At 40.6% G+C, this 25,501-nt stretch overlaps 1 protein-coding gene across 26 annotated transcripts in view; it reads left to right on the top strand.

Annotated features, from left to right (window-relative positions):
- EPSTI1 (epithelial stromal interaction 1) overlaps positions 1–25,501 on the top strand; it is a 307,624-nt gene that overhangs the window by 4,330 nt on the left and 277,793 nt on the right. For all 26 annotated transcript variants that reach the window (XR_012426892.1, XR_010582571.2, XR_012426888.1 and 23 more), the window contains exons 2-5: positions 17,628–17,686; positions 19,073–19,156; positions 22,432–22,505; positions 23,258–23,341. Coding sequence is in view for 14 of the 26 variants with exons in the window: in XM_074021918.1 (XP_073878019.1) it covers positions 17,628–17,686; positions 19,073–19,156; positions 22,432–22,505; positions 23,258–23,341 (301 nt within the window). In the remaining 12 variants the exon portion in view is untranslated. The remainder of the gene's footprint in view (positions 1–17,627; positions 17,687–19,072; positions 19,157–22,431; positions 22,506–23,257; positions 23,342–25,501) is intronic.

The raw sequence follows: 25,501 nt of genomic DNA, 5'->3' as shown, positions 1-25,501 counted from the left end.
TGTAGAAGCACACTATGTATATGGACTCTCAATCCTCATAACCACCATGGAATGAGAGGACCTCTAGCTTAAAAGAACTAATTAAAAACTAGGAACAAATAACTATTCAACAAAAAATAAGCCCTTATGAAGCTTACTGTCTAATTGATGGGACAGACATTTATTAAAATGTGAATAAATATGTATACTATAAAGCAGGGGTATCCAATCTTTTGGCTTCTTGGGGCCACATTGGAAGAATTGTCTCGGGCCCCACAGAAAATACACCAACGCTAATGATAGTGGATGAGCTTAAAAAAAATCGCAAAAGAAAAACTCCATGTTTTAAGAAAGTTTATGAATTTGTGTTGGGCCACATTCAAAGCCGTCCTAAGTCTCCTGGGCTTACATGCACCTTGTGGGCCCTGGGCTGGACAAGCTTGTAAGGAAAGCCAGGGTCTGAGCTGGTCTTGGGAGCAGGAAGATCTTTCCTCAGACGTGACGTTTGAGCTTTGGTCTACAGGATCATTAGGAGTTGCGTGTTGTTTTTTTTTCCTGACACCAAATATGTCATTCTAACACCAACTAACTCTGACCCCAACTAGGTGTCCCACAGTTCAGTTCTAACACTAACTACTCAGAGTTAGTGTGGACCCCACAAATTAAGGGCTCAGTCCTGCAAAACTGCCCCCCAGACAGACTTCAGACACTAGCTGCAAATGGGGTCTCCAGGCTACCTGTATGTCTCCCCACCAGACTACAAAGTTGGGGGTTCCCATGCATCTCCCCTTCCCCAGTTTTGATAATTCACTAGAGTGACTCACAAAACTCGCAGAAATTACTATATTTATGATTATAGGTTTATCATAAAGGATACAACTCAGTCAAGTGGAAGAGATGCGTAAGGCATCCCTTGGGGGAATGAAGGGGTAGGTGGTGGGGTGTGAAGAGTTTCCATACTCTAGGTGGGTGCGTTGATGTGTTCGTCAACCTGGAAGACCCCCAAACCTTATAGTTCAAGAACTGTTATTGAGGCTTTATTACCTAGGCATAATTGAATAAGTCCAGTGGCCATTGGTGATGAAATCTCCAGCCCCCCCCTCTCCCCAGAAATGGAGATGGGGCTGAAAGTTTTAACCCTCCAATCTCATAGTTGGTTTTTCTAGCTACCAGTCTTGGTTCTTAAGCTAGCTGTCTAGGGACCTCACCAACAGTCATTAGCATACAGTAGACACTTAGCACTCTGGGAATCCCAAGGGTTTTGGGAACTCTGTCCCAGGAACCAGGGACCATGACCAAATATTTATTTTGTATTATATCACAGGAGTTTAAGTGGCCTCTGAACAGCCAGAGAAACTTGTTGTTCAGATTGTCTTCAGAAGAACTTACAGTGGGGAGCATAGTCAGCTGATGGCCCCAGCTGCCACCCTTTTGGATCCATTACACCTTGCCTGTGAGTGCTGGCTTGTGCCGCACCCATCCCAGCCAATGACTGAGCATTCCAGGGTGCCAGTGCTGTTGCAGAATTGCTAGGCTTATATGCCGTCTGTGCAGCAACAGACCCATATACTGACAATGGCACTTGCAGCAGAGGAAGAGTTTAATTATTGTGACGTTCTCAGTGAAGAAACAGGAGGAATTCTCAAGCCTCAAATATGTTTCTTCCATGGGTACTGGGCAAGGGTTTTTAAGGGGATTCATGGAGAGTGAGGGGCTAGAAAATCTGGGGTTATCCGTTGGACAACTCAAAGCTGGGCTAGCGAGCAGCAACCGGCTACAAGGAAGTAGACCAAAGGGCAAGCTGGCTTAATGATTGCTGCTGCAAGCCCGGTTGCATTTTATTGTTTTATTTTTCTCTTGCTCAATTTTGTACAATTTTCTTGGGATGGTTTTAGTGCTAGCCTATTCCTGGCCCACGTGGGACTCCTCTATTAGGCAACTTTTGCTGGAAGACTCCCCATATTCCTGTCCAAGATTTTCTCAGAACTGTATAACACTCTGAGGATCTTGCTACTCAATCCTCTTTCCTTCCGTCCTTTCATAGAATGAAAGTTGTCAGACTCAAAATGAGGTCACTTGTGTCAAACATGTGGAGCTGGGGCCATGAAGGGAGGATTCTCACGCACATATGCCTGATAACAAGAACTCTCACAAAAGGCTCTGCAAAAACTATAACTTTGCACAAAAGCTACAACCTTAAAAAATACTTCTGCAAGGACATCTGCCTAGCAACTGTGTGTCCAACCTTGGATTGATTCTACCCTTGTTGATTCTTGTAGCCAAGGCTATTTGTCTCAAACAACTTATATCACCCTCCTCACTTTTCCTTTAAAAACCCTGGTCTTCCTTTGCCTTGCTGAATATACCCACTGTATTCCTATGGCAATGCTCAATCCAGAATAAATATAATTTTCTTTAGGAGAGCCTCTCTCGTTGTCTTTTATTTAGGTTTTGGCAATAGGAATCAGACCCGGTCTTGTTCTCAAGGCTTTCCGGCCAGGCGCGGTGGCTCAAGCCTGTAATCCCAGCACTTTGGGAGGCCGAGATGGGCGGATCACGAGGTCAGGAGATCGAGACCATCCTGGCGAACACGGTGAAACCCCGTCTCTACTAAAAAATACAAAAAACTAGCCGGGCGAGTGGCGGGCGCCTGTAGTCCCAGCTACTTGGGAGGCTGAGGCAGGAGAATGGCGTAAACCTGGGAGGCGGAGCTTGCAAGCTTGCAGTGAGCTGAGATCTGGCCACTGTACTCCAGCCTGGGCGACAGAGCGAGACTCCGTCTCAAAAAAAAAAAAAAAAAAAAAAAGGCTTTCCTTGCCTACCCCTGCTCCCCCTTTCATCCTTCACAAGCATTCCCCCTTATCCATCTCTTGCATGTCTAACTCTGTCTTGGTGTCAGCTTCTGAAGGACTCAAACTAATACAGTCTCTAAAACACCCTACTGCAACCTCAACACTTAGACATCTTATTTATGTCTGTTGATGGCATGCTATCTATGCAGATTGGAGAAACCCATTCTTTTTCTCATTTCTTCCTTTAGGGCCCAGAAAACACATTTCCTAATTTCCTTGATCCAATCTCAATGCATCCCACCGGTTTGTTATGCTCGAGGGAAGGAAATAATCTTTGCAATCCTTCTCTTCATCCCCAAACTCTCAAGGGAGATAAAAGGAGAATCAATGATGGTTTGGTAAGAGCAGTTCATCATGGCCAGTCCTGATTTTTCTCTTTTCTCCTTAAAAAGCATTGTTAAATTTTGTAAAGTATTCTGTAATTATAACATGGAATACAAGGTGGGATATACAATAATAAAGTCACTAAGTTATAGTGTTAAATTTTTATAAATATCACTCTTTAGTGTCTATTTTCTGAAATCCTGAAGTATGGTTTCTTATGTCTAAGACAGAACTTAAGTCATTTTGACTCACATTATTTGCATCTGAATAAGCCACATACAATATTCTGAAATTAAGTGCAAGTTTTTACAAACTTATTAGAGCATATTAGAACTGTTTTCACTATTGCTTCCTCACTGCAATGTCCATGTTTTCAATTTCCTTCTCTATATGATTATGAGAAAATAAAATTATAAAACTCTGCTTATAGATGCTAAGTGGCTTGAATGCATCAGGCTAGTGTTCTTCCCTGGAAATAGAGAATTGAATAATGCTGGAGTTCCTTTTAATGTTATGAAATAATAGTACACTGGAAGAGAGTATCTGTGATTGATTGTAATGAGCAATCTTCTTGATGGCTCAATATAGATGGTTATTCATTAGGGGATTATCTAAGTCAATCTTTAGCATGCAGAAAGTTTATAAAGCAACAGATAGTATTTAACTCTTCCTAATGATATGTCTCAATGAGCTGGGTAGATGTCTCAATGATTACCAGATACTAATACTAATACTATTTGACTTATTTTTTAAATGAGAAACGTAATGAAGCATTGGAATCCTGTTGTAGCATGAAGTAAATTAGTTATGACCTGGAATAATTAAACTGGGTACTCCTGAGAGACAAACCAAAATAACATTTAGTAGCTCGTGTGTTTTCAATGATTAACCATGTGCTAGACCTTGTGTTAAGTATGTCAGGTACATTATTGAATAGTTTCTTCATGATAAGCCATTTGCTACCTTAAAGATGAGGAAACTGAGTCTTGAAAATAAAATGATTTTCCAAGATCTCATGGCTTTTTGAGTGACAGAACCAGTATTCAAACCTACGTCTATCTACCAAATTCTGGATCTTGAATATGATGTATAGAGGGAGGATAGATAGAAGGAGTGATAGTGCAGCTGGCTAAGGTCCTATCATCATTTTTTTTTTTTTTTTCCCCCTGAGATGGAGTCTTGCTCTGTCACCCAGGCTGGAGTACAATGGTGCGGTCTCAGCTCACTGAAAACTCTGCCTCCCGGGTTCAGGCGATTCTCCTGCCTCAGCCTCCTGAGTAGCTGGGATTACAGGTGCCCACCACTGTGCCTGGTTAATTTTTGTATTTTTAGTAGAGACAGGGTTTCACCATGTAGGCCAGGCAGGTCTTGAACTGCTGACCTCGTGATCCACCTGCCTCGGCCTCCTAAAGTGCTGAGATTACATGCCTGAGCCACTGCGCCCAGCCCTATCATTGTTTTATATTGACATTAAGAAAAGAGAAGTTCTATAGGCTAAAGGGAGTGGAATATGGAAGCAGTAATGTGACATTTACAGTTGCAGAGAGGGGAAGATTTCTTTCCTTACCTAGCCCTAGGTTCATGGCTGATATCCCTATAAAAAAAGATAGATTAACAAGAGAAAAGCATACCCATTCCTTTAACATAAGTTTTACAGGACATAGGAGCTTCCAAAAATGAAGATTCAAAGAACCAGGGAAAACGGTGTCTTTTTATGCTTAGGTTTGATGAAGAGTGGATAGTGTATGGAAGTATGATTGGTGAAAAAGGTGTATGGTCTAATGACAGAAACTGGGGAAGCTTAGCAAGGCCTGTTTGTTCAAATTCTCTGTGTCTCTATGTCTCCATTCCTTTCCTATGGGTTTAGGGAGGAGGGAGGATCCCTCTGAAACGAGGATCTTATGGCCTACCTTAGAGGAAGGTCAGAGAAATTTTTTTTTTTTTTTTTTTTGAGATGGAGTCTTGCTCATCGCCCAGGCTGGAGTGCTGTGGCGCGAGCTGGGCTCACTGCAAGCTCCGCCTCCCGGGTTCCCGCCATTCTCCTGCCTCAGCCTCTTGAGTAGCTGGGACTACAGGCGCCCGCTACCACGCCCGGCTAATTTTTTGTATTTTTAGTAGAGACGGGTTTCACCGTGTTAGCCAGGATGGTCTGGATCTCCTGACCTCGTGATCCGCCCACCTCGGCCTCCCAAAGTGCTGGGATTACAGGCTTGAGCCACCGCGCCCGGCCGGTCAGAGAAATTTTTTGTGGCTTGCTTCAGGGAGAAAGATGGGAGAAGGTCAGAGAGGACTTCCTGCTTTTGCTGTTTTCTCGAATGCCAAGGTCCGTATTTTGGGATAACATGTCGTGAACCCCACCATAGTTTTAAAATGATTTGAATAGAGAAGTAGTTTGCAGGAGAAAAGTTTCTCTGGGGATTCCCTTTGTTCTGCTGCTTTTCACAAATGACAGGTGAGCTTGGTAGCCTGGTGTCAGTGTTACTGGCAAGGGGTCCTGATCCGGACCCCAAGAGAAGGTTCTTGGAGGTCACACAAGAAATAATTCAGGGCAAGTCTATAGAGCAAAGTGAAAGCAAGTTTATTAAGAAAGTAAAGGAATAAAGAATGACTACTCCATAGGCAGAGCAGCCCCGAGGCCTGCTGGTTGCCCATTTTTATGGTTATTTCTTAATTTTATGCTAAACAAGGGGTGGGTTATTCATGCTTCCCCTCTTTAGACCATTTAGGGTAACTTCCTGATGTTGCCATGACATTTGTAAACTGTCATGATGCTGGTGGGAGTGTAGCATTGAGGAAAACCAGAGGTCACTCTCGTTGCTGTCTTGGTTTTGGTGGGTTTTAGCTGGCTTTACTGAAACCTGTCTTATCAGCAAGGTCTTTATGACCTGTATCTTGTGCCAACCTCCTATCTCATCCTGTGACTTAGAATGCCTTAACTGTCTGGGAATGCAGTCCAGTAGGTTTTAGCCTTATTTTACCCAGCCCCTATTCAAGATGGAGTCTCTCTGGCTCAAACATCTCTGACATTAGAGCAGTTATCTCACTCTCACTGTGCAACCTCAACAACACAGTAACTTCCAGTGACTTTTTTTTCAGACTTCTGATCATAGCCTACAGTGAGCAATTCATTTGACATCATGACCTAGTACATGACTGAGTATATATTAGCGTATATATAACTAAAATTACACGAAACAATTCTCACCTTTATTATATGTGATGTCCTCTGACTGTTTCTATTCTTGTGCATTAAAAATAAATCCATTGAATTGATTTCATAACCCATTAGAGGGTTACCTCCTACAGTTTGAAAAGCACAGTTCTATGCATGACAGAAGAGAGAGAGTGGATGAAAATAAAAAATAATTCTGGTTTGATTAGATCAAATTTACATTCCTGTTTGTGCAGGAGGGTAGAAATTATGGTCCTGTATAGAAGGAATTTCCAACTTTTCTGCACTGGATTCCATTCCTCAGTATGGTATGCATTTGTGGTCTGCCAAGGCTTGGGGAGCAATCATTTTTGTTCAAATACAATATCAAAAATGAATGGGAATTGCTCAAAAAGTCTTTGACAGCTGGAACAGTGAAACAATAAATCAACAGGATGATGAAAGCTTGAAAACACATAATACCTATAATAATCAGTAGAACCATAGCAGAAATGAGAAAAAAAGAAACTTAGTTCAATTACACAGTAAGGTTACTTACTTCAAAGTCAGTAGAGTGCTGTAAGGTTATACATATTAAGGTTAATTGCGTCTATTCAGAATGTATTTGAATCTGAAACAAAAGCTTAAGAGGAAAGAAAATAATCAAAGGGAAATGACTGCATTTGAAGGGTCTATTCTATATCAGAGAATCGGCTGATGATGGCTCCTTTGTTCTGTAATGTTTGTAATTCCCTGGCCCCCACCCCCTGCAAATATGAAGACTTAAAAGGAAATCTGTTAAAGTCCTGTAGAAGAACTGAAGACATTTACCATCATTAAAACTCAAGGGCTAGCATTGCCCAGTGTTTGTTTTACTATGGTACTAGTGAGAGCAGAAACCTATGCTACCTAATCTTGTAAGAAAAGCTGAGCCCCTGCTTTAAGAAATTTTTTTTTCTTTTTGTGACTGGCTGGAATGATTTTATTTTATTTTCTTTATTATTATTATTATTATTATTATTATTATACTTTAAGTTCTAGGGTACATGTGCATAACATGCAGGTTTGTTACATATGTATACTTGTGCCATGTTGGTGTGCTGCACCCATCAACTCGTCAGCACCCATCAACTTGTCATTTACATCAGGTATAACTCCCAATGCAACCCCTCCCCACCCCCCCAAGAAATTTTTATATTAAATATTTCTCTATTAAAAATCTTTGGAATATGTTTCTCTGATTATAAAAGTAAAGTCATATCTGCTTGTTATAAAAACTCAAGCATTTCAAAAATAATACAGAATGTGAAAGTCCCCTGCGATTCCGACCCTTAGAAATAAACTTTTCAAAGAGTTTAGTGTAAAGAAATCTCTAAAGTACAGGTTGCACTCTATGACTCTTTATTTCAAGTGGAAAACCTTAGGGCCATGATGCCTAATATGGTTTGGCTGTGTCCCCACCCAAATCTCACCTTGAATTGTAGCTCCCATAATTGCCATGTATCATGAGAGGGACCCGTGGGAGGTAATTGAATTATGGGGGCTGTTTTTCCTGTGCTGTTCTCTTAAGTGAGTAAGATTCATGAGACCTGATGCTTTTATAAAGGGCAGTTCCTCTGCACGTGCTCTCTTGCCTGCCACCATGTAAGACCTGCCTTTGCTTCTCCTTTGCCTTCCACCATGATTGTGAGGCCTCCCCAGCCATGTGGAACTGTGAGTCCATTAAACCTCTTTTTCTTTATAAATCACCCAGTCTCAGGTATGTCTTTATTAGCAGCATGAGAATGGACTAATACAATGCCCTTTGATTTCTATTGCCAGTAGAAGGTGACAGATACTCTTTTTCTAATCTTTGTTTTAAACTGTGATTATTGCACTCCATCATATAGACAGATACTGTTTTTCACATTGGCTTATTATTTAGTTGCACAAGGAAACAACCTTTGTTCTCACAGTGGCATCTTGGATAACATGTCCTATCTAGTACTGTTTCTAAAAATGTGTAACCTAATCTAATCATGAGGAAATAATAATCTCCTTACATCCAAATTGTGAAGCATTCTATAAGAAAAGTTACCTGAACTCTTCAAATATGTCAGTCATGAAAGAAAGAAAGAAAGAAAAAAGTCAATGAAATTGTCTGATCTTATAGGAGTCTACAAACACATAGAGTCTACAAACACATGTCAAACAAAATGTGTAATCCATAACTGGATCTAGGGGGAGGTAAAGGTAGGGAAGAATATTAAAATGGAAACAATTTGGAAATGTGAATATAGACTATTAGGCAATATTAATGTTAAATTTCTTGGGTGTGATAATGATATTATGTTTAAGTAGGAGACTGCTTTTGTTTTTAGGCGATACATGCTAAAATATTTAGGGATGATGTGTTATGACCCTACAGCTTATTTTCATGTGATTAAAAGAGAAAAAGTAAATGTGGGAAAACATTTAACAATTGGTAAATATAAGTAAATAGTATATGGGTATTCATTTTAATAATATTGTTAGGGTTAAAATTTCTTAAGACATTGGGGGAAATATAATAATTTTAGGTGATATTCTAAAACTTATTGTGCCTCTTGTTATTTTTTTCCTTTTCTCTTTTGGAACCTGGAGAATGTAAAAGAGCTTTTCTTATGAAGCTGTGTGCTTAAAATTTGTGCCGTTTTCTGCAGGTACATTATTCTTTAATAAATAATTTAATGAAAAAAGCCTGGGCTCAGAATCATGCTACCATTTACAGGGGAAAAAATATATACTAATTTTTAAGATGTATTATTTATAAATACTACTTTGTTTCATGCCGTGGTCCTTAGTATTCAAAGGAAAGAATCAGGAACCAGGATACAGTTGTTTAAAGGGAAGAGCCAGAAACAGGGATATAAAGAAAGAAACTTAATGATATATATTTATGAAAGAAGATGCAGCAAAGGGAATCAGTCACAGCATGAGGAAAGGAGACGTCCTAGTGATTCAGGGCTAGGTTTTATTACATATAAAATAGATGTCATATATGTTATATATAGTTATTATAATTACATACAAAGCAATAGATGTCCCCTTAGGTATCTTAAGTAAGTACCTATGTCTTTGTTTATTTCTCTCCCATAAAATAAGTCTGAAGGTAGGTAGTCTAGGGCTGATCTAATACAAATAATGGGAAACTATAATAGAATATTTGTTATTTTCTGGCATTGTTCTAAGCACTGTGAAATGAAAAGAAACCTTGGGGTCCCCAAATACCTAAGCTAAAGGGAAAAGTCAAGCTGGGAACTGCTCAGGGCAAACCTGCCTTGCATTCTATTCAGTCAGTCCTCTGCTCACTGAGATAAATGTGTATCTGATTGCCTCCTTTGGAGAGGCTAATCAGAAACTCAAAAGAATGCAACTGTTTGTCTCTTATCTGTTATGACCTGGAAGCCCCCTCCCTGCTATGAGTTGTCCCACGTTTGCCTCCAGTTGTCCTGCCTTTCTGGACCAAACCAATGTTCATCTACATATGTTCTTTGATGTTTCATGTCTTCCTAAAATGTCTAAAACCAAACTGACCACCTTGGGCACATGGCATCAGGACTTCCTGAAGCTGTGTCCATGGGTGCGTCCTCAACCTTGGCAAAATAAACTTTCTTTTCTTTTTTTTTTTTTGAGATTGAGTCTTCTTGCTCTGTCGCCCAGGCTGGAGTGCAGTGGAGCGATCTCAGCTCACTTCAAGCTCCGCCTCCTGGGTTCACACCATTCTCCTGCCTCAGCCTCCTGAGTAGCTGGGACTACAGGCGCCTGTCACCACGCCCGGCTAATTTTTTTTTGTATTTTTAGTAGAGACTGAGTTTCACCGTGTTAGCCAGGATGGTCTCGACCTCGTGACCTCCTGACCTCGTGATCCACCCGCCTTGGCCTCTCAAAGTGCTGGGATTACAGGCGTGAGCCACCGCACCCGAACTTTAAACTTTCTAAATTGACTGAGGCCTGCCTCAGATATTCGGGGTTCACAGCACTTTATATCCTATGAAGTGGATAGGTATTACGATTTTACAGGTGAAAAAATAGAAAAACTAAATAATTTGCTCTAAGTTGTACAGATAGGAAATAACAGAATTAGGGTTTGAAGTTGAGCGGTACAGCAATAGATTACCAGTGATGTGGTGTTTTCGTGGTCACAGAGCCCCAGACTGCTTCTGTCTTTCTGCTCTGCCATTCCTGATCATGTCTTCCATATGCCGGTGCCTCATGGACTGCTTGAGCACCAGCCACCACTTCAGCCTTCTGGGAAGAAGGAAAGTAACAAAACAGCTTTTTCTATTGTCTATCACTATGTAAAGGAGCCTTTCTAGAAATCCCTCTCAATGGCTTCCACTTACATCTCAATTTCTCAAACTTCATCACATAATTATACCTAACTACACAAAAGGTTGGTGGCTGTAGTCTTTCAATTGGGCACATTGTCTGTCTGAATAATACAGAAGTGCTGTTAGTAAGGAGGAAGGGAGAGTGAATGTTGGGTAGGGCCTACAGCTCTTTTGGTTTAAGAATAAAGGGAGTCAAACATGAGAGTGGAAATTAATCATGTGATTATGTTGTCTCTGAGATTTTTGAAATGTAAATAGGATATCTTAGGAAGAAAAGTTTAAATGTAGCCCACATTCCTGTTTAGAGTATTGATTTCAGAGGACTGTTAGCGTTTTCTTTTTTTTTTTTTTTTTTGAGACGGAGTCTCGCTGTGTCTCCCAGGCTGGCGTGCAGTGGCGCAATCTCGGCTCACTGCAAGCTCCGCCTCCCGGGTTCACGCCATTCTCCCGCCTCAGCCTCCCAAATAGCTGGGACTACAGGCGCCCGCTACCACGCCCGGCTAGTTTTTTGTATTTTTAGTAGAGACGGGGTTTCACCATGTTAGCCAGGATAGTCTCGATCTCCTGACCTCGTGATCCACCCGCCTCGGCCTCCCAAAGTGCTGGGATTACAGGCTTGAGCCACCGCGCCCGGCCCGTTTTCTTCTGGATAATGTTCTGCTGAAAGTGTTATGCTTTGTACATCCTGTAGGATTATTTGTAATAGTGAATAATTGAAACAGTTGCAATAGATGAGTGGTTATTATGATGCACGAATGTCATGAAATACTATGTAGCCATTGAGCATTAAGCATGTTACATATATAATCAAGTTAGGAAAACCACTTATAAATGAAAGCAGGATGTACAACTGTACTTAAAATATGATTGCAACTGTGTAATTATATATATAGAACATAGATGAAAAGTAAATTCACCCAAATACAATTGTAATTGTGGTCTTTGAGAGGTGGGATTATGCGTGACTTTTTAATGTTTCTAAAATAGTTTTCTGAATTTTCCTTTACAAGTGTGTTTCTTTCAAAATCAGAAAGAAAACATGAATTTCATTTCTAAATGTTCTATGCACAGATTTTGGAATACATCACTATGTCTTGCATTTGTGTTCTTTTTTCTTTAAGTTATAGATAACCTTGAGTACTGCTTGAGACATAGACATAATCTGTTCTAAGTCTATTAACAAAAATAATGGGAAGAGAAAATATATAGCACATTTCATAAGTAAGTGGTTTTTCTGCAAAGATCAATTTCTTTATCATTAAGCCATTCTTAATAGGAATGTTAATACTAAATAATCTCTTGCTGGAAAAGAGAGTCCCCCTAGGGCCTCTTGTACTTTTATGTTTTGTTGGATGTGCCAAGACCACTCTTTAACCTATTTCTCCGAGTTGTTTATTTAGCTGGGAACCTTCAGAGATGAGGTTTGTTCTCCCAGGACAAAGACCAGGCTCACTTACTATCTGCCGTAAAAATGGTGTATTCCCCAAGCATTTCCTCAGCTGCAATGCAAACACACCATGTGTGCAGCATCCATCCTGTTGCTCCCACCATAAGACTCGAGGCCAGAGAGAATAGATGTAAATAAACTGTTGCTCATGCTGCCTACTGTGCCATGAGTAATAAAGTCTTTGTCACTGATCCAGGAGTTTCATGTCTTCTGCCAGTGTCTGTGAAACAGTAACAGGCTAACTTAATAGCTTGTAAGTAGAATCCAATCAAATCCCAGACCTGACATCTCTGTTTTAAAAATATGAATTTCTTATAGTTATTTTTACTGAGGAAGTAGTTACAAGACATTTTGTAAGTATACCTACCAATTGGTCTCCATCTCAATGATGGTCCCATCATTGGTTTTTGGCCTCTTAAAGATGGTGAGTCTCTACAATATTGTACTTTGTATACACTCTTTATATTTTTAGTGTGACTCCTTCTTGCTAACTTTTTTTTTGTGTGGCTTTTACTTATGGGTGCGTGTTTTTTTTTTTTTTTGAGACGGAGTCTCACTCTGTCACCCAGGCGGGAGTGCAGTGGCCGGATCTCGGCTCACTGCAAGCTCCGCCTCCTGGGTTCATGCCATTCTCCTGCCTCAGCCTCCCAAGTAGCTGGGACTACAGGCGCCCGCCACCTCTCCTGGCTGGTTTTTTTCTATTTTTTAGTAGAGACGGGGTTTCACCGTGTTAGCCAGGATGGTCTCAATCTCCTGAGCTCGTGATCCGCCTGTCTCGGCCTCCCAAAGTGCTGGGATTACAGGCTTGAGCCACCGCGCCCGGCCATGGGTGCGTGTTTAAGTGAAGAAATACATCATCTCAGGTCCATTCTATATGGTTGCGCAGATTGGTGACTACACACACTTGCCTAGCTAAGGTGTGATTTGTGGCTGAGATACATACCAAACCATGTGTCCTTACCTCCACCTGAAAGAAGCAGCACTTATTTTCTAGTTTGCATGAATTTACAATGTCTCACTAAGCCATGGGATCCTGGGTGTGTGTGCTTCTAATTTTCGTAAAGGCATCCTATAAACAAAGGCCCTGATGATTTTCTGCTTATTTATCTGTCTTTACCCACTGTGTGTCTATTCAGCCCTCTAACAGAAGCTATGAGTTGTATTGATGAAAGAACTAATCAATTACACATTAGCTTCTTGGGTGTGCATAGAGTGTCTTAGCCTCTGTAGTTTCTGAGGCCAAAGACAATTCATAAACGTTTTCACACTGGAGATGTGGAACACTTGATCAGGGATGCTATGATATAGGATTAGGGGTCAAGGGCAATTCGCTCAGCCTGGTCATCATTTTCTATTTTTCTTGGGAATTTGGTCTATGTATGAAAAAACTTTTGGAAACCTAAATGCCTCAAAAGTTTTGACTCAGTGTTGACTGAAAACAGTAAGTTTCAGATTCCTACATTGAAGGTCGTGTAACAAAAACCAATATGGAAAGTCTTATCTAGAAAGGTAAGTATCCAAATGCCTTTGATTATCTCCAAGTCTTTTTTTTTTTTTTTCAATTTATGTATACCCAAGGATAAGATTTTCTTGAACTATGAAAACTTCAACTTTTTGTAGGACTGTAGACTTTACCTGTCTACTATTCTGCTTGAAATTATGTTTTTCACTTAATTTTCTCTTTCTGAACTTTTGCTCTTAACTACATTTCTTTTTCAGTCAAACCAGTGTTGTTCCTAATTAGAAATTTAAATTACATCTGGTGCAGTTTGTACACACCAGGGGATATAGTTATGTAATACTTTTAGCCAGCCAAGATATTTTTGATAACTTCAACATAACATTTTTTTCAGAGTACTTGTTGATAAAAGGTTATAAAAATTGTGCAAGAATGTACACACAAGATGCAGTTGTGTAACTCGAGAGACCTCACAAGGAAAACACTGCTTTTCTTTTTCTTTTTTTTTTTTTTGAGACAGAGTTTCGCTGTTATCAGCCAGGCTGGAGTGCAGTGGCACGATCTCAGCTCACTGCAACCTCTGCCCACTGGGTTCAAGCGATTCTCCTACCTCAGCCTCCCGAGTAGCTGGGATTACAGGCGTGCACTTTCACGCCCGGCAAATTTTTATATTTTTAGTAGAGACGGGATTTTACCGTGTTGGTCAGGCTGGTCTTGAACTCCTGACCTCAAGTGATCCACCCTTCTCAGCCTCCCGAAGTACTGAGATTACAGACATGAGCCACTGCACTTGGCCAAACATTTCTTGAATATCTTTTTATTTTACGTTACATGTGGTGCAGAAAAACATTTTATCTTGTCTGTTCTTTCATATATTCTCCCTTAGTATATCTCATGGATGTGCACTGTTGGAAAGTGAAAACAATCTTACAAATTGAGATATTTCATTAAATTTCAATGAGGTAATTAAGAAGACTCATTTTCAAATATATACATTTATTTCAGTGGCTTGAATGTTGCTTAATCAGGAAATGACGAGAATACGAAATGTTGGTGGTTGGACTTGTCTAGATCAGCAGCTTTGAGAGTCAGGCTGTTAAAAGAGATAGCACATAGGTTAAAACAGCAAAGGCTTTTGCTGTGGGTAGAAACTAATTGGCTGAAAACATTAATAAATTATACTTGCTATTCATGTCAAGAGAAAGCTAAGAAAGAAGGGATGAATATGTGTATCTACGAAGGCATTACACTGTGACACATGATATTAAAAAATAAAAAGCATATCCTTTGACTTAAGCTCTTCTTCCTATGTTAAGAAATAGAAATAGAAGCTAAGTTCCTACCATTTACTTGGCAATGCTTTCTTGGGACTATTATAACATGTTTTAGATTTGGCATTTTCAGTCAATAAAATATTGTTAAGATGGTTGCCGAGGAATTCACATAAAATGTACGTAAAATGTTTATTACTGGGACCACTGCCTGGGTTTATGCTAAAATGCTTTCAGTAAAAACCCTCTAAATTCAGAGCTAATTCTTTCCCTTTATTTTACATTTCTCTATTAGGTACCTGTAGGCTACACACATTGGCCGTAGATTGACTGAAGTCCTATTCCTAAGACAGAAGATTCTAGTATGATGTCAGAGTTAAAAACTTAACCAGATTAGATACTGTAGACTACAATCTTTTACAAACAAATTGATTTTTCTTTCCAAACCTTTTGCAAAATTTCTGTAAGAGAGACTCATGGACTTGGAAAATTCTCTGTGAAGCTGCTTTTGGCAAAGTCCTGGCAAAGAAACACTTTTGCTGTTTCAGATCCTATTCTTTGAGCCTCAACTCGCTATTCTTATTTCGTGCTATTCGGTTTTTTACTCCTCTGAGGTCTCTATGAATCTCTACTGTTTTGGATCTCTGAGTACTTACATCATCCCACTTTAAGACCTGTTTGGATATTCTTTTTTAATTTATTTTTTATTTCTTTTTTTGTTTTTTTCCCCCATCCAGAACTCATGTTGAGTGGTTGGATATTCTCGTGGGGGTGCTTTGGTGTTTTCTTGACTTGTTCCTAACTAAAGTGTAAGTTCTGTTAAAGTGATTAGTATCCCTGTTTTGGAATCTCCCCTCATTCTCTACAAGCCCCTAATATAATAAATCCGTAAGTGCTCAGTTAAGTAGGTTGCACGGTTTGGAAGTCTATCAAGGGGGCTAAAGTTAAAGGATGGTTATATTTTATGCTTTGCACATTGAGTTGAAAAGTTAGCTGCAGACAGACAACTAAGTCAAAAGTCCTAGATTGGAGTCTCATCACTGTTGCTCAGTTGACCTGGTGATCTTTGGTCTGAGATTCAACCTCTGTCTTTACCAGTGATTTATGAATCCCTAAGTTTTCTTTTATCCCAAGTGTTCTAAGATAGCTTGATTGCTCTATAGTAGTGGTTTTCCAAGTGTGGTACCTAGATCAAGAACAGCATCATCTTGGAACTCATTAAAAATGTAAGTCATTGGACCCCATAACTTCATAGAGAAAAGCTCTATACCACAATGTTAGCCGACATTGAAGATTGTGTAGCAGTTTCATGATGGGCATTTACATCTAGTATCTCATGTTTCAGCTTTCAGTCTCTGTAGAATGGCTCACCACTGCACCATATTCAAGTTTCCAGGGACTACCCACAGGATTGCAGCTTCCAAGCTCCTATAAAGTACTGGCAATTCAGGAGTGAAAACTGTTTCTTAGGGTGTACAAAGAATATGCAATGGACAAAGGATTAATTTCCAGTGGCAGCCTCCTAATTTTGTATTCATAACGTTGTATGCATGCTAGGCTACACATGCAACGTCTGCTGATGTACATTAGGTAATTGGGCATCCAGCAGCCCCATTTGCATGCAAAGGCTGTTGCACACCTCACATTTGCAAGTCTAAAATTAAAGCCCAGTTTGAAGCTGGCTGAAGGCTAGCTGCTAGAAAAATAATGAGATAAGGAAGGAAATGGCTTCTGTTGATCAGTGCTTTTGGTCTCTACCGTTCAATCTTTGCTAATTTGCCCTTTGAAATGGTATATTCAGGTAGAAGAGAGAGACTTCCAAGAGTATCTGGGTGGATTTTTTTTTCCCCCTCTTAAATCCTACAGTTATAAGCTGGTTGTGTTTATCCACAGCATTTCTCTTAAAACTGTACCTACACGTATGCTGCAGTCTGTTGCTGTGCTATATTTTTGCTTAACGGAGTATTCATGCTCTTGTGGGATCACATGTATCATCTCAAAAAAGAGCCACCCCAACACAGACTCACAGGCTAGGTCTGTAGCATCATTTTATTTTAATTCAGCCCACATTTATCAAGCAGCCAGTGTCTTTGTGCCAGACACTGTGCCAGGGGCTTGGAATACACATCAATCAAGCACACTCTCTGCCCTCAAAAGCTCACAATATTATAACAGCTTCCTAGTGTCATGGAGTTGAATATTTTTGCTTAAAAAGTCTTCCCTGATCCCCCTGTTTGAAATGACTCTTTGCTTCTCCGAGCCCCTGATTATGCTCAACCTGTGTCCCTAGAAGAAGAGACCCAGTGGACATAGGCCTAGAAAAGTCAAAGCCTAAAAGCCAGTTAGCTACTCAGATCATCAAGAGGAGGTGGCTGCATCGCAAATGGCCTCTACGCTCAGTCTGTGGGAATAAAAAATGTGCCAATGTTTCCTGTACCTCGGTGTGGTCACACGGAAGAGAATGCCAATCTAAAGCAATCTTAAAGGAATTTACTCACGAGCACCACCTAGAGGAATGGTGGAGCCCTACAAGGACAGTATACCAACTAGTCACTTGTCACTCTTCATCGAATTTTTTATATTTCCTTATTTGGTCATGTCCTTTGTTTTACTTTGACATCAAGATTGTGAGGTCCCAGAGAACAGACCAGGGACTTAAGAAGATTATCTTTCATGGTGCCTATTTGATGGTAATGATCATAAATACAGTATAATAGAAGGAAAAATATCTGGTGGTTTATATGCATTGGTAGTTTCTCATGGTAATAAGCATTTTTTTCTCTTCCTTTTAGCACAAGTGCATATACCTTGATAGCACCAAATGTAAACCGGAGAAATCAGATACAAAGAAGTACGTATAGCCATTCATTTAACATTCAGAATGCTTCTCTCTTTTTACAATTGGTTTATTTTGGTGTGAAGTATTTTTATTTTCTGATTTATATAGACTCACCAAATCTCATAAAGTTTTTTTTTTAAAGCATCAGCAGTTTTGATTATACCTTTAAAAATATTCTATTAACACTTCTAAGTTTGTTTCTCTACATTAGTAACAACTCATGACATGATGGTAGATCCTGGATTTCTACTGGCTTGAAAAACTTTACACTTATTGCCAATAAACCTCCTTGAGGGCAGGGACCACATCTTACTCGTTTTTGTGCTCTCTGTACTTAATGTGTGCATAACGTGTTTAACTGATGTACGGTAAATATAAATGCTGCCATTTAAAGTTATAGCATTATGCTTTAGAGGTGGAAGAGAACTAAAGTTCATTTAGTTCACAAAGAAATAGTAGGCTGTTCAAGTTCAGCTGTGGGGCTATGCTGAAATTCGATGGTCTCCTTTATTAGATAATTGGTACGAAATTTAACTTCATGACTAATGATGGACAGAAAGGCACAAAAGGGAAAAAGCGCTCTAAGGAGTCCCCACCAGACATGTAGTCCCGGGTGGGACAGTGGGTCAGTGCAGAATATGACAATCACAGCCATGCAGGGACTACAGGAACTGCCAGCCGATCTGGTATTTTACAAGCTTTTGATTTAAATACTTAACAGGAGCTTAAGTCTCAATGTGGTCTGGATCTCATGAGGAGATAAGGGAAGGCGGTGGAGTGACAGAACTAGTTTCTCTCTGGCGCCCCCTGCTGTCGTGCACAGTGAACATTTAGGAAATGAGCACAGCTCCCCCGGAAGCCGACTCTGCATGGCGGTCCGGAGTGCCCGAAACCAGAGCCAGGGTCCCCACCTGTGGCACCGAGCCCTCGCTCCCTAGAGTTGCAGTAAGCTTGGGGAGCATTGAACATAAAGCGAGTATGGGCATCAGAATTCTCTGGGGATATGTTTACCTGTGTGTGGAAAGTTCTTATTGACATGAAAATATTCTAGTTTTGCACACATTATCTATAGGAAACTTTAAAAATTAACTTGATACAGAGTTTTAAAAATGCCAGAATGGTAGGAAAAGCTATACTTCCTTGTTTTAGTAGGAGCCCAGGTGGTTTTTCAAATTTGAACCCTCTGTGCTGATTCTTGGTGAGAAGTGCCACAGGGCCGGGCCCAGGGTGACACATAGGGGTCAGGGCTGAATATTGTGTTTCTAACCTGGAAGTCTTGTTCACTCATGCTCATATGTAGTTAATTGACTTCTAATAGTTGTTTCTTATGCTTCGAAGGGACTGGTTTTCTTTTAGAAGTCTAGTAACTGACGATTTGATATTTCTCACCTGGCTTAGTTGCGGAACAGGAGCTGGCCAACCTGGAGAAGTGGAAGGAGCAGAACAGAGCTAAACCAGTTCACCTGGTGCCCAGGCGGCTAGGTAAGCAAGCACAGCCACTGCCTGAATGCGAGAGGGCGGGGGCACCTATGGATCCTGTTAGCAGCTTGCATATGTCTGTCTGTGAATGTCCATTGTAGTTTGTTTGGTCATTGTGCTGCTTGGATGGAATGCGTTTAATATATATGTGTGTGTGTGTGTGTGTGTGTGTGTGTGTGTATACATTTTTTTTTTCCTGATTTTCTGCAAGTAGCAAACCTGTAATGCCAAGTTCTATGGGAACACAGTGATGGCTTAATTGCCAAATAATTTAGAGCCTCTTAGATGATTGACTCTGAAGAAAGCTTACCTGGGGCGCTGCATATGCCCTGTCATAGCACTAGTCAGGATGGGAGTAAATGCTAGCACGAGCATATTAATCATGGCAGTTAAATGTTAATCTGAAGAAAAGGAGTGGAGAGTCAGTTCCAAAAGGAAGATGAGAGTGAGCTAGAAACCTGGTGGTGGGTAGAAGAGAAACATCACCTGTGTTTTTATTCTACAGATAGAGACCTCTGGGCCTCTGGAGCAGGTGCTGCCAGTGTGATGAATTGTCTGGGCCGCCTTTGCTGGTGTTTGAATCATTCAGAGGGGATGCCACCTAATGGGAATCATTCACATCTTTTCTTTGCTTTTTCTCTTCTAGCAGCAGCTGAAAATTTAAAGGGTTGGACACACAGTGTCCACAGATTTAGTTAATACAAGCAAGTCTTGTGTCACGGGCCACTTTCTGTTGCAACAGTTTTAGAGCAGTTCCCTCACCCGCCCCCCCACCACCCCGCCAAGAACATGAGAACATAGGTAAAAATCTAATTTGGAAATTATTTAATGAGAGGAAGTAATAGTAATATTATCATCATCCCACTGTATTTCATGAAAAGGGCTAATCTCAAGTGCCTCCTTTGTGCATATGAGCCAGACTCGAAGGATACAATCAGAAAACAGTTTTAATATCTCCTAACTTGGCCCCTGAGATTGGCTGTGTGAGACCAGTCTTTCCCAGGCTTTTTGGATGCTGTAAGAAATTAAAGCTTTTTGGTCTTTCTCAAACAATAGGGTGACCTAGCTAATTCTAGGCCTAAAACAGTCTCGTTTCAGTAATTAATGTTTAGTCTTAGGTACTGATCAAAATTCTGTTACTAATGGAGATGAGAGCTGCTGCCCTGCTCTAACCCAGGCGTGTTTCAGGTAGGAATCTAGCAAGTGGATCAGGGTGTGGCTGGACTTTTCTCTATTCACTGCTCTCTTCCCAGATTCTGACCTTTCTAGGGTTGAAGCAGGAAGTGGAGATAAGAGAGGTCGGGGTTCGTAGTGTAGTGATCCTGGTTTCTTTGAGCCTAGGTTTGCGCTGACTGTTCATTCTCCTTCCTGGGATTCTTCGAGTTTTTCAGCATCCTCCACTCTCTGCCACCCATCTCCCACCTGGATTTCCCTGATATGATTTCCTTTCCTGTCAGCAGGGCTTGGCCTCACTGTTGGCTCTTGGTAGACTCCTTTTAGGGTTCCATTGTTCTTGACATGGCCCTCATAGGCAAGTCCCTTTAGATGGCTTTATGTTGGCATTCTCTTTCATGAGAATAATATTAAAAGTATAGGGAATACTTGTGCATTCTTTCTTTTCATAAACTGTGAATATGGGCCATTTATAATGTAGCTACCTCTTCTTGAGGACTCATCTCAGTGGCCAACTGACAACAGCCTTATACCTTTAGGCTCTAACTGTTCTAGGCATGAATCCACTAGGACCCTCAGACTCTTAAAAATGCAGGTTGAGGTCTCCAGCTGATTTTCATTAAACCTCTCCTGCTCATCTGATGTGACGATTTCTCCTTCCTCAAAACACAGAAGAGAGGCAGAATGACATCTTTCCTCAGATTTCTGCCTCCCTTTGGCCTGACCAACCTCTTTTATAGGGTGAAGTTAGTTAAGGTTCCCCAAGGTAGGTTTCAGTTATCTCCTTGCGGATCCTGCTTTGAGGGGCCATTACCTCACTTTGGAATTTAAAGTGCTTGGCATCTGTTGTCTTGAAGTCTTAGCAGAAAATGAGCAGGATTCTCATTTTGACTTCCTGTTATATGCATTATCTAGGGATAATCAGGTATGTGTGTGTGGGAGGGGCTTGGGGGTAGAGAAGAAAATTCTAGAATGTATTAAACTTTGAGATGAGTTTTGAACAAAACTTGTAAATGCTTAAACATCTGACTTCCTCCATTTCTTCGAATTTTCAACTCCTCCTCTACTTCTCTACCCCTTACAATATTGGAATGGTTGCAGGAGATACTAAAAGTTGTTGTAACATTAGAGAAAAGCATCAACATTCCTCACTGTCTTGAAAGAAACATCCCCCATTCCCCACAATAGCAGTCAAAAGGCCAACACCAAACAGGCCTATCTTTTGGATCTCAGAAGAAAAGTCCCTATGGTATCTTTCTCAGTTCAATTATAAGATCTATAGTGAACACAAATTGTTTTAATGCATCTTCTGTGAGAGTGAATCTTGCAGAGAGCTGACACTTTTAGTGACCAAAGCACCAGAGAATTATTTCAAAGGAATCTTTATAATACGCACACCGAGCTTGCATAAACAGTGAGGATTCCCTAAACAGCAATTCTTAGATGATTGTCAAGCTGCCTCAAATTCTTTTAGGTTTAAGAGAGAGCAAGTAAATCATCTCACATCCACATTTTTATTTTGACTATATAAGGAAAGAACAATATATAGTATGGATCAGTTACTAACTGGAATATTCCCATTGTATTTTTAGAAACTGGGTTATAAAGACTACATACTTGTCTAGTGGCAAGACCTCTGAGAGCTTCCTGAGCCTTGCTGCTTGAACATAAAGCAATAGAGTTAGAAGAAGAAAAGCAATAGAAGCACCTTTGATCACCGTCTTTACTAGGTTCAGGCATGGTCATATTCAAGCAGGAAGAATATTCTACAATTTCCAAGACAGGCATTATTTCTTCTATTTAGCACAGACCTTTAGGTATGGTTTCAATCCAAGTGAATACTTTAATACCTACATGATTGGAAAACCTTGGTAAAGTGCTCTTTTGTTTTAAAAATGTGGCCTCCTCTTTCTATCCAGCTCTTTCTTCTAAGTGATTCTTCTTTAAGGTCTTATTAGGAAAACTGGTTATGTTCTTATTTCTAAGAGCATGAGAATGTTAAGGAAACTCATGTAACAGATTTATTATGTATTAATTAGTCCTCGATGGCTGACATTTCAGCTTAATATTTATGTTTCACCTTTGTGGATTTTTTTTTTCCTAAGGTGGAAGCCAGTCAGAAACTGAAGTCAGACAGAAGCAACAACTCCAGCTGATGCAATCTAAATACCAGCAAAAGGTCAGAATTCATCTCTTTTAGTTTAATTTTGGTAAGGAATATGAGTACCAGCTCTTTCAAGTAACCGTGAAATAACACAGTAACTTTACCAAAAGCATAAAACCTTCCAACCAACTGCAAACAGCAGCTTTCAAAATCAAAGCTATCACGAAGTGAGAAGTGAAGAGACGGATACCTTCAGTTCTTACCCAAGCCCTTTATCACTCAGTAAGACCCTCTATTAAGGGAATTATTTTTCTCGTTTAGGTTAACTATGTTTAACTATAGTTTAAAGTCTACTATGTTTGGAATGTTTTGGTTCTAAGAATGTGGATTTGTTTACTGAATGCCAGTCATGGAAGTAGTACAAAAAAGATTTAAGATTCCCAGCGATTTTTACAATGAACACTGAGTTTTGTAATCAGGAAAAATTATTTTCCCTTTTCCCTCCCCAATACACACACACACACACACACACACACACACACACACACAGAGAGAGAGAGAGAGAGAGAGAGACAGAGATAGATAAAGACAGAGACATTGAAAAAGAGAGACACCAAGGAAGAAACACAAAGACAGAAATTTTACAGGCAGAAGATGTAGCCCGGCCATTCTCTGTGATCTAAGTAGCTTGAAGTAACAACCTATAATCATGGTGAGGTATAGCACAAACAATACTGTAATTTGCCTTTCATCATAATTTTGTGTTCCAGGGTTCAGACTGAAAAATGGTAACTGTTTTCGTTCTCTGTAATTTCAATACAATTTAGCTAAAAAGAGAAGAATCTGTAAGAATCAAGAAGGAAGCTGAAGAAGCTGAACTCCAAAAAATGAAGGCAATTCAGAGAGAGAAGGTGAGGAGGAGGAGGGTTAGTTCACATTTGCTGATCAACAATTATAGTTTCATTGTAGAAGATTTTTATTACAGGGACTTTAAAAATTTACCCATCTTTTTCTCTCTCTCTGTTTCTATCCCCTCCCTTCTTTTCCTCATCCAATTTTTTTCCTTCCATTTTATCCTTCAAAGGAAGATTCATGCTTAGGTCTTGTGATTTTAGAGGAGGTATTCCCTTTATGGAGCATAGTCTGTATTTCAGGTAGAACAAAGACAGTCGTTAAGTCATCACCAGGAATAGGGTGAAGAGGCTTGCAGACCCTTAATATTTATTGCATTACAACCTCTTGTCCTAAAGGTCATTTATTAGTTGTCAATTAATACCCATAACTGGCTGGCATGTGGGTCATTTACAGCTAATTTCTTCATGGGTCAATAGTGTACACTATTCATAAATGTGTGTAGTTGAAACTGTTTTCTTTCTTTCTTTCTTTCTTTTTCTTTTTTTTTTTTTGAGACAGGGTCTCACTCTGTTGCCTAGGCTGGAGTGCAGTGGTGTGATCACAGCTCACTGTAGCCTCAGTCTCCTGGGGTCAGGCAATCCTCCCACCTCAGTCTCCTGAGTAGCTGGGACTACAGGTTAATACCACTGTAGCTATTTTGTGTGTGTGTGTGTGTGTGTGTGTGTGTGTGTGTGTGTGTGTGTGTTTTGTAGAGACAGGGTTTCACAGTGTTGCCAAGGCTGGTCTCGAACTCTTGGGCTCAAGGGATCCACCTGCTTTGGCCTCCCAAAGTGCTGGGATTACAGGAATGAGCCACCATGCCTGGCCTAAACTGTTTTAACATTGTCTAAAAGTGGTGTTTTTTTTTTCCCTTTCCTAACATGATAACTGTAATTCTATTGGCATAAATTTGCCAGGATGTGAGAGGTGGGGAGAGAGAGTTGATCTGTAGACCCTTACCATTGAAAATATGGCCCTTGAACAAGCAATATTGGCATCATCTGGGAGTTTGTTAAAAGAGCAGAATCTTTAGCCCTACCTCAGACCTACTGAATCAGAATCTGCATTTTAACAAGCTCCACAGGTAATTCTTTTTTTTTTTTTTTTTTTTTGAGACGGAGTCTCGGTCTGTCGCCCAGGCTGGAGTGCAGTGGCCGGATCTCAGCTCACTGCAAGCTCCGCCTCCCGGGTTCACGCCATTCTCCGGCCTCAGCCTCCCGAGTAGCTGGGACTACAGGCGCCCGCCGCCTCGCCCGGCTAGTTTTTTGTATTTTTTAGTAGAGACGGGGTTTCACTGTGTTAGCCAGGATGGTCTCGATCTCCTGACCTCGTGATCCGCCGGTCTCGGCCTCCCAAAGTGCTGGGATTACAGGCTTGAGCCACCGCGCCCGGCCTCCACAGGTAATTCTTGTGCACATAAAAGTTCGAGGAGCATTAATTTAAATGACCTTGCAAAAGAAGGAGTGACCCATCCTTGTTCTTCCACAGGTGTGATTTCTCTGGCCGATTGGCCTGCACTGTCACTATGATCCCAGCCTTCCCTGCTGTAGATAAATCTGTAGCTTTTCATGTTAAATGTGAGCCTAGTTAGTAGCTTGTGTCAGATAAGAAAAATGAACATTAGCCATCTAGAAATGAGATATTTCACATTGCCAGTGTGGAAATGGCTGAGGGAAGTGATAATGGCTGTGCTTATGGAGCACTTATTTTTTAAAATGCACAGCAAACACACACACGGACATCAGCCTGTAAACACACTGCCCTCCTCCCTAGGCAAATGGCTGCTGCCCAGAAAACTCTGAGCCACGTAGAATCCAAGCAGCCCACTGTCGCCCAAGAGCCTCTAGCTTTGTCTCTGACTTTCCCCCCACTGGCCGCTGGTCCCCTTCTGCCTTCATTTCCTTCTCTCCCAAAAGAAGTCAGGGGGCATTGGGTCTCATTCTGATTGGTCATCATCTCTGCATGCAGCATTTAGTGAGGGAAGAGTAGACTGGATTCCTGGCCAGCATTTGTGCATGTTCTTTGATCCTTCATAGTCAGAAAGGTGTGAAAGTCAACCAGCTCTTTAGTATTCAGTCATGTCAGGCGGGCCCATGAAGAGTTAATCCTATGGGTAAAAGGGGAAATTTGGAGACAGCACTGGTATACTTCAGTTGTATTCAGTTCAGGAATGTAAC

The sequence above is a fragment of the Macaca fascicularis genome, chromosome 17 (assembly GCF_037993035.2).
Source record: "Macaca fascicularis isolate 582-1 chromosome 17, T2T-MFA8v1.1".
NCBI classification, from domain to species: Eukaryota; Metazoa; Chordata; class Mammalia; order Primates; family Cercopithecidae; genus Macaca; species Macaca fascicularis.
Note: the sequence above shows the minus strand (reverse complement) of the source record. Positions and strands in the feature narration are given on the sequence as shown.